The sequence below is a fragment of the Oncorhynchus keta genome, chromosome 34 (assembly GCF_023373465.1).
Source record: "Oncorhynchus keta strain PuntledgeMale-10-30-2019 chromosome 34, Oket_V2, whole genome shotgun sequence".
Lineage (NCBI taxonomy): Eukaryota > Metazoa > Chordata > Actinopteri > Salmoniformes > Salmonidae > Oncorhynchus > Oncorhynchus keta.
In genome coordinates, this window is record NC_068454.1 from 3781300 (window position 1) to 3791207 (window position 9908).

Consider the following 9908-nt stretch of genomic DNA (forward strand, 5'->3'; position numbering starts at 1 on the left):
ACGACATTCCACTGCACAGGCTTCAATTCAACGACATTCCACTGCACAGGCTTCAATTCAACGACATTCCACTGCACAGACTTCAATTCAACAACATTCCACTGCACAGGCTTCAATTCAACAACATTCCACTGCACAGGCTTCAATTCAATTCCATTTATTCCACTCACACAGGCTTCAATTCAACAACATTCCACTGCACAGACTTCAATTCAACATTTATTCCACTGCACAGGCTTCAATTCAACGACATTCCACTGCACAGACTTCAATTCAACAACATTCCACTGCACAGACTTCAATTCAACGACATTCCACTGCACAGGCTTCAATTCAACAACATTCCACTGCACAGACTTCAATTCAACAACATTCCACTGCACAGGCTTCAATTCAACAACATTCCACTGCACAGACTTCAATTCAACATTTATTCCACTGCACAGGCTTCAATTCAACAACATTCCACTGCACAGACTTCAATTCAACATTTATTCCACTGCACAGGCTTCAATTCAACAACATTCCACTGCACAGACTTCAATTCAACGACATTCCACTGCACAGACTTCAATTCAACATTTATTCCACTGCACAGGCTTCAATTCAACATTTATTCCACTGCACAGGCTTCAATTCAACGACATTCCACTGCACAGGCTTCAATTCAACGACATTCCACTGCACAGGCTTCAATTCAACAACATTCCACTGCACAGACTTCAATTCAACACATTCCACTGCACAGGCTTCAATTCAACGACATTCCACTGCACAGGCTTCAATTCAACAACATTCCACTGCACAGACTTCAATTCAATGACATTCCACTGCACAGGCTTCAATTCAACATTTATTCCACTGCACAGGCTTCAATTCAACGACATTCCACTGCACAGGCTTCAATTCAACGACATTCCACTGCACAGGCTTCAATTCAACATGTATTCCACTGCACAGACTTCAATTCAACAACATCTCACTGCACAGACTTCAATTCAACGACATCTCACTGCACAGACTTCAATTCAACATTTATTCCACTGCACAGACTTCAATTCAACATTTATTCCACTGCACAGACTTCAATTCAACAACATTCCACTGCACAGACTTCAATTCAACGACATTCCACTGCACAGGCTTCAATTCAACATTTATTCCACTGCACAGGCTTCAATTCAACAACATTCCACTGCACAGACTTCAATTCAATGACATTCCACTGCACAGGCTTCAATTCAACAACATTCCACTGCACAGACTTCAATTCAACGACATTCCACTGCACAGGCTTCAATTCAACGACATTCCACTGCACAGGCTTCAATTCAACATTTATTCCACTGCACAGACTTCAATTCAACAACATTCCACTGCACAGGCTTCAATTCAATGACATTCCACTGCACAGACTTCAATTCAACATTTATTCCACTGCACAGGCTTCAATTCAACAACATTCCACTGCACAGGCTTCAATTCAATGTTTATTCCACTGCACAGACTTCAATTCAACGACATCTCACTGCACAGGCTTCAATTCACATGACATTCCACTGCACAGGCTTCAATTCAATGACATTCCACTGCACAGACTTCAATTCAATGACATTCCACTGCACAGACTTCAATTCAACATTTATTCCACTGCACAGGTTCAATTCAACAACATTCCACTTCACAGGCTTCAATTGTTTTTCCACTGCACAGACTTTTCAACGACATCTCACTGCACAGGCTTCAATTCAACACTTCCACTGCACAGACTTAATTCAACATTTATTCCACTGCACAGGCTTCAATTCCATTTAACTGCTAAGGCTTCTTCAACAACATTCCACTGCACAGACTTCAATTCAACATTTATTCCACTGCACAGGCTTCAATTCAACATTTATTCCACTGCACACCAATTCAACATTTATTCCACTTTGGTTCAAGGGAAACAACATTAATTCTACCATTGTTTTCCCAGTGGTTTACTACTTGTTGAGTTAGTTTTCAATTACTTTGCATGTTAATTAACAAACCCTAACCTAACTGCTAACCTTAGCTACTTAGCTAGCATGTTACCTAATCCCTAACCTTAAAGTTATCCACCTAGCTAACGTTAGCCACAACATTAATTCTACCATTGTTTTCCCAGTGGGTTACTACTTGCGTGTTAACAAAGCCTAACCTAACTGCTAACCTTAGCTACTTAGCTAGCATGTTACCTAATCCCCAACCTTAAAGTTAGCCACCTCGCTAACGTTAGCCACAACATATTGGAATGTGTGTAATGTACACACATGCGTTATGAAGGGGGAAAAAATTGTGTAATACACACCAAATCCCTCTCCCATCCCTTGACACTAATTACTGCGACCCCTATCAAAACCATTTCCTGTACCCACAAAGGGGTGAATCTGTCTCTCCCTCCCTCTGTTTCTCTCCCTCTCCTCATCCCCCCTGCCCCCTCACCCTCTCTCCTAATTGAAATTCTTAAAATAGATCTCCAGTAGGTTAACTGTATAATATCTCTTTGTGTACGCCTGTTGTTATTTCAGCTCCAGGCCTCAAGTATCCCCTAATTTGTTTTAAATGTTTTAATTTGATCTAAGAACGAATTCTTATTTTCAATGACCACCTTGGTACGGTGGGTTAACTGCCTTGTTCAGGGGCAGAACGACAGATTTTTACCTTGTCAGCTCTGGGATTCAATCTTGCAACCTTACGGTTAACTAGTCCAACGCTCTAACCACCATCTGCCTCTCATTGTACTCCACGGGAGCCTGCCTGTTACGCAAATGCAGTAAGAAGCCAAGGTAAGTTGCTTTAGCTAGCATTAAACTTATCTTATAAAAAACAATCATTTGTGGCGGATCATTTTAGAGAGTGTCCAGATTGTCTCGCCTAGCTGTTTTGTAGGGGTCCAGATTTTGCAGCTCTTTCAGAAGATCAGCTATCTGGATTTGGGTGAAGGAGAAATGGGGAGGCTTGGGAAAGTTGCTGCGGGGCGCAGAGCTGTTGACCGGGGTACAGGTTGCCAGGTGGAAAGCATGGCCAGCCTTAGAAAAAATGCTTATTGAAAATCTCGATTATCATGGATTTATCGGTGGTGACCGTGTTTCCTAGTCTCAGTGCAGTGGGCAGCTGGGAGGAGGTGTTCTTATTCTCCATGGACTTTACAGTGTCCCGGAACTTTTCGGAGTTTGTGCTACAGGAAGCAAATTTCTGTGTTATAAAGCTAGCCTTTGCTTTCCTAACTGCCTGTGTATATTGGTTCCTAACTTCCCTGAAAAGTTGCATATCACGGGGGCTATTTGATGCTAATGCAGAACGCCACAGGATGTTTTTGTGCTGGTCAAGGGCAGGCAAGTTTGGAGTGAACCAAGGGCTATATCTTTTCCTGGTTCTACATTTTTTTTAATGGGGCATGCTTATTTAAAATGGTGAGGAAAGCACTTTTAAGAACAACCAGGCATCCTCTTCTGACGAGATGAGGTCAATATCCTTTCAGGATACCCGGGCCAGGTCGATTTGAAAGGCCTGCTCGCTGAAGTGTTTTAGGGAGCGTTTGACAGTGATGAGGGTGGTCGTTTGACCGCAGACCCATTACGGAGGCAGGCAATGAGGCAGTGATCGCTGAGACCCTGGTTGAAGACAGCAGAGGTGTATTTAGAAGGCAGGTTTGTAAGGATATCTATGAGGGTGCCCGTGTTTACAGATTGTGTGTGTGCATGTGTTTACAATTTATACCTTTGTCACTTTACATGACTCCTGAACTCCACGACGTGATTACAACGAAAAACCTCTCTGCTCTGTTTAGTTCAACTAGACTCTCTATCCTGTGTGTCTGTCTACTATTTCTGTATCAGTCCCTGTGCCCAAGAACACTTAAGGTAACCTGCCTAAATGACTACCGATCCCGTAGCACTCAAGTCTGTAACCATGAAGTGCTTTGAAAGGCTGATTTGAAATGTCTTCTTTCCTTTTTTCTCTCTCTTTATATTCATCTCCTCTGTCTCTCTCTCTCTCTGTCTCTCTCTCTTTCTCTCTCTTTATATTCATCCCTCTGTCTCTCTCTCTCTCTCTCTCTCTCTCTCTCTCTCTCTCTCTCTCTCTCTCTCTCTCTCTCTCTCTCTCTCTCTGTCTCTCTCTCTCTCTCTCTGTCTCTCTCTCTCTCTATATTGTCTCCCTCTGTCTCTCTGTCTCTTTATATTCATCCCTCTGTCTCTCTCTCTCTCTCTCTCTCTCTCTCTCTCTCTCTCTCTGTCTCTCTCTCTCTATTTATCCTCTGTCTCTCTGTCTCTCTCTCTGTCTCTCTCTCCTTATATTCATCCCTCTGTCTCTCTGTCTCTCTCTCTTTATATTTATCCCTCTGTCTCTCTGTCTCTCTCTCTCTGTCTCTCTCTCTCTCTCTCTCTCTCTCTTTCTGTCTCTCTCTGTCTCTCTCTCTCTCTGTCTCTCTCTCTCTGTCTCTCTCTCTGTCTCTCTCTCTTTATATTTATCCCTCTGTATCCTCTGTCTCTCTCTCTTTATATTCATCCCTCTGTCTCTCTGTCTCTCTCTCTTTATATTTATCCCTCTGTCTCTCTCTCTCTCTCTCTCTCTCTCTCTCTCTCTCTCTCTCTCTCTCTCTCTCTCTCTCTCTCTCTGTGTCTCTCTGATGTATTTTTGCTATGTGGGGACGTCCCTGCTTGGTCTCAATTCCCTGAGAATTGTGATAGGCCCTCCACTCCACCAATAAACCTACTACTTTACTGTAACTGTGTTCACCAATAGAACTCTGTTACTGTGTTCACACCCTGTTACTGTGTTCAATAGAAACACACTCTGTTACTGTGTTAGAAACACACTCTGTTACTGTGTTCACCAATAGAAACACACTATGTTACTGTGTTCACCAATAGAAAGAGTTGGCCATCTTCCTCACTCTTGACTTCCTGCGCCTGGCATGGCCCTTGGCATCTAAACTATACTGCATCTGTACAACCAAACTGAAGCCCACATTTCACTCTCATGCAACTCCATATTTGGAGGCAAGTGTTTGTGCTTGTGTTTCACAGTTTAGATTTCAGTCTAAAAAAATCTGTTTTACATGTATATTCTACCTCAGAAACGTTACAAAGAGTAGATACGTGTGTTTTATCTAAGCAGCAGTAGATTTAGCCCCCACACGTCGGTTACCTTAGCAATACTGGATTTAGCCCTCACACGTCGGTTATCCTTAGCAGTAGTAGATTTAGCCCCCACACGTCGGTTACCTTAGCAATACTGGATTTAGCCCTCACACGTCGGTTACCTTAGCAATACTGGATTTAGCCCCCACACGTCGGTTACCTTAGCAATACTGGATTTAGCCCTCACACGTCAGTTACCTTAGCAGTAGTAGATTTAGCCCTCACACATCAGTTACCTTAGCAATACTGGATTTAGCCCTCACACATCAGTTCCGGGAAGTGACACTATGCATCAGCCAGGAAGTGACACCATGCATCAGCCAGGAAGTGACACCATGCATCAGACAGGAAGTGGCACCATGCATCAGACAGGAAGTGACACTATGCATCAGCCAGGAAGTGACACCATGCATCAGCCAGGAAGTGACACCATGCATCAGACAGGAAGTGGCACCATGCATCAGACAGGAAGTGACACCATGCATCAGACAGGAAGTGGAAGGCCTATAATACAGCTGCAGGAAAAAAATGGACCAAAACATTTTGGTGCAAAACACAAAGTTTTAACATTTTATTTACAATGTACAAAAATATTGTTCCTCTTCCTGAAGTGTCTTGACCCTCTTGTTGGTCACCAATAAATACAGGTAGTTTAGTTTATTAGGATCCCCATTAGCTACTGCAGACGCAGCAGCTACTCTTCCCGGGTCCACATAAAAGTACGAATACATGACAAAGTACAGAACCGTTATAGAACAGAACAACAGGAGATGTTACATTGAACAGTTTTATAAAGACACCAAGAGACAACAAAAATACTATTTACACACTATTCATATATACATATTCATATTGTTATATACAGTCAAAGTAGATCTTTAGAATGGTTGAGGTTGAATATGAGGTAAGGTATGGTTCCAGGGTGGTTGAGGGGGTAAGGGGATCCCAGGGTGGTTGAGGGGGTCCCAGGGTGGTGGAGGGGTCTAGGGTGGTGGGGGGTCCTAGGGTGGGAGGGGTCCCAGGGTGGTAGAGGAGGTCCCAGGGTGGTGGAGGGGGTCCCAGGGTGGTGGAGGAGGTCCCAGGGTGGTGGAGGGGGTCATAGGGTGGTGGAGGGGGTCTAGGGTGGTGGAGGGTCCCAGGGTGGGGGGGTCATAGGGTGGTTGAGGGGGTCCCAGGGTGGTGGAGGAGGTCCCAGGGTGGTGGAGGGGTCCCAGGGTGGTGGGGGTCCTAGGGTGGTGGAGGGGTCCCAGGGTGGTGGAGGGGTCCTAGGGTGGTGGAGGGGATCCCAGGGTGGTTGAGGAGGTCCCAGGGTGGTGGAGCGGGTCCTAGGGTGGTTGAGGGGTCATAGGGTGGTGGAGGGGGTCCTAGGGTGGTTGAGGGGTCCTAGGGTGGTGGAGGGGGTCCCAGGGTGGTGGAGGGGGTCCTAGGGTGGTTGAGGGGGTCCCAGGGTGGTGGAGGGGTCCCAGGGTGGTTGAGGGGGTCCCAGGGTGGTTGAGGAGGTCCTAGGGTGGTTGAGGAGGTCCTAGGGTGGTTGAGGAGGTCCTAGGGTGGTAGAGGAGGTCCTAGGGTGCCTGTTCAGCTGGATTCATCACACGCCCCATAAATAGAACAGATCCTGAGAGAGAAAGAGATGATAAATAGAAGACCAAACTAACAAGGTGATGTTGTAACGGCAATAAAACGCCCAAATAGTGCCCTCCTTTTCCTGTGACGTCAGTGATCACGTAGATCATGTCAGCTATCTGTCCATTTTTTGTATGGTAGGCCTCCTACCTGTGCTGACTTGTCGCAGGAGGAAGAAGAAAGGTCTGTCTGCTTTGAAGACGGGAGCTCGGGATCGTTTGAGTAGCACCATAGCGGTTGCTGCCGCTGCCTTGGTCCCGTCCTCTGTTACCTCTATCCTGGCCTCATGAAAGGCATCTGACACATACAGGCCTTCCTCTGCTGTGGAGAGATAACAAACACAATGCTGTAAGTCCTGGACCGTCATCTGTCCTGAGGATGACATGGCTCTCTAGCCTGGGTGCCAGTCTGTTAGCTGGCCAACAGCCAGTATCCTTAGGGAATTATCATGCAAAAAACAACAACATTGGCTTGACAATGGAGTAGGCAAATGCACAAACTGATCTTAGGACCAGGACCTCATATAAAAACCCAGAATAAGGCAGTTGAATGAGGGTACTGTACCTGAGATGCCGGTGAAGTCTGCTGCCATTGGGTTGAAGGCGTCTCTGACCCCCATTGACGGCAGAACCAACCTCAGGTTGAACCTACTCTGCATTTTAAACCTGTAAGTAAAAGCCAGTCCATTACTCTACCATTCACCTGTTTTGCCATGCTACAGTAGATCAGACATCATGAAGATTAGGAAATCTATTTAGCGACTACCCTGGTATAACTAAAGTTCAGATAAATACATATTGAGATCAACGTGCACCTGGGGAGGAAGACATCCATCTTTGTTCTGCGGAGGCCAGTGTCCCAAGTGGCTACAGCGCGGGGTGTTATCTGGGATTCCAGCGAGGACAGAGGTGTCTTCCTGTCACTGGGCAGGGCCACCAGCAGACTGAGGGAGCGGCCCAGGTACGGCAGTTCCAGGACTGTGTAACGCTGGTCTGACAAGGTGCGGAACTGCCCTGCACATAGAGGGAAACCAAGGGATGGACCGTTTTAAATAAAATAATTTATTTTATAAAGCCCTTTTACATAATCAGTTGTCACAAGGTGCTTTACAGATACCCAGAGCTAAAACTCCAGAGAGGAAGCAATGCACAGGCAGAAGCACTAAACATCAACACTTTACAATGTCTACTATACTATGAATCAAAACTCTAATTGTGTTGTTTTGTGCTTGATGATTTTATTTGACTGTATGTAAGTGATGAACTGACAAGTATCTAAGTGATGAACCAACAAGTATCTAAGTGATGAACCAACAAGTATCTAAGTGATGAACCGACAAGTATCTAAGTGATGAACTGACAAGTATCTAAGTGATGAACTATGATGACAAGTATCTAAGTGATGAACCAACAAGTATCTAAGTGATGAACCGACAAGTATCTAAGTGATGAACTGACAAGTATCTAAGTGATGAACCAACAAGTATCTAAGTGATGAACCAACAAGTATCTAAGTGATAAACTGACAAGTATCTAAGTGATGAACCAACAAGTATCTAAGTGATGAACCGACAAGTATCTAAGTGATGAACCAACAAGTATCTAAGTGATGAACTGACAAGTATCTAAGTGATGAACCAACAAGTATCTAAGTGATGAACTGACAAGTATCTAAGTGATGAACCAACAAGTATCTAAGTGATGAACTGACAAGTATCTAAGTGATGAACTGACAAGTATCTAAGTGATGAACCAACAAGTATCTAAGTGATGAACCAACAAGTATCTAAGTGATGAACCAACAAGTATCTAAGTGATGAACCAACAAGTATCTAAGTGATGAACTGATACGTATGTAGGTAATGAATCGATAAGTATGTAAGTGTTGAACCGATAAGTATGTAGGTAATGAATCGATACGTATGTAAGTGTTGAACCGATAAGTATGTAGGTAATGAATCGATAAGTATGTAAGTGTTGAACCGATAAGTATGTAGATAATGAATCGATAAGTATGTAAGTGTTGAACCGATAAGTATGTAGATAATGAATCAATAAGTATGTAAGTGTTGAACCGATAAGTATGTAGGTAATGAATCGATAAGTATGTAAGTGTTGAACTGATAAGTATGAAGATAAGGAATCAATAAGTATGTAAGGGATGAACCGATAAGTATGTAGGTAATGAATCGATAAGTATGTAAGTGTTGAACTGATAAGTATGAAGATAATGAATCAATAAGTATGTAAGGGATGAACCGACAAGTTCAACTAGAGCAAAAAAAAAGTCCAGACAGAAAACTATTGCTGTACTGTACTCACTAGGGACTGTGGGTGAAAATGAACACTGGTGCATATTTCACTGTCTGAACTGTGCTTTTAATTGCACATGGTCCCTTTAAAATAAACTACTACTTACCAAAGTTGACCTCTGTGGCCTGGTGCATCATGGGCACCTTGATGGTGCTGCCGTCCGACAGGGTGAAGGGAAGGTTCTGGGTATCAGTGAAGAGGAACTGCTTCTGCCACACTCCCCGGAAGTTTACAGTGTTGACCAGGGCCATCTGCAGCCGCTTGGCCCACAACGAGGTCTCTCCCTGGGCCTCGCCAGACCCAAACAGCTCCCCGCTGCCACCGGACTGGAGCGGCTCACCGGTGCCGTGGTTACGTCCCCACTGTTGCAGCTGGCTGCGGGTTTGGTTGTGCTGACTGAAGTTGGCTCGGACCAGACTGCTGTTGCTCAGGGCTGCTGCATGCTGGGTAAAAACAGGAAGGAGCTGGACGCCGGTCTGGATGAATAGGGCGCAGGCCTGCTGGAGCCACACCCCTTGACTGGAGTTACCCACGTCCCTCTGCGACCGCAACAGGAAGTCCTGCACCTGCATGTCTGGAGTGACAGGAAGTGGAATCAGTGGCTAGGCCAAGTGGAAAGGTTCCCGCTAGAATCAATGAGTGAAAAAAGAGACCAGGGCACAGCCAAGCCAATTTAATCCAGGTCTGCATTGGTAAATTCATTTCGGCCTACTTGAGGCACCAGATTCATACCACATGTATAACACCCTTGAGGCACCAGATCCATACACATGTATAACACCCTTGAGGCACCAGATCCATACCA

General features: G+C 44.8%; 1 protein-coding gene across 1 annotated transcript; it reads right to left on the reverse strand.

The window, feature by feature from the left end:
* Window positions 1–6630: 6630 nt before the first annotated feature.
* On the reverse strand, window positions 6631–9675 carry LOC127914844 (probable serpin E3). The gene is made up of 5 exons (XM_052492593.1): window positions 9210–9675; window positions 7606–7804; window positions 7356–7456; window positions 6942–7112; window positions 6631–6783 (listed from the first exon to the last, which is right to left on the reverse strand). The coding sequence occupies exons 1-5, from the start codon at window positions 9673–9675 to the stop codon at window positions 6731–6733; spliced, it is 990 nt and encodes a 329-aa protein (XP_052348553.1). The 3' UTR covers window positions 6631–6730.
* Window positions 9676–9908: the final 233 nt, after the last annotated feature.

Bases quoted from the DNA above. Each gene is read 5' to 3' on its own strand.
- LOC127914844 (XM_052492593.1), bottom strand. From the start codon at position 9,675: ATGCAGGTGCAGGACTTCCTGTTGCGGTCGCAGAGGGACGTGGGTAAC. The intron at 7,113-7,355 runs GTACAGTACCCT...ATCTCTCCACAG, and splicing joins AGACTTCACCGGCATCTCAG to CAGAGGAAGGCCTGTATGTG. The intron at 6,784-6,941 runs GTAGGAGGCCTA...TTTCTCTCTCAG, and splicing joins CCTGCGACAAGTCAGCACAG to GATCTGTTCTATTTATGGGG.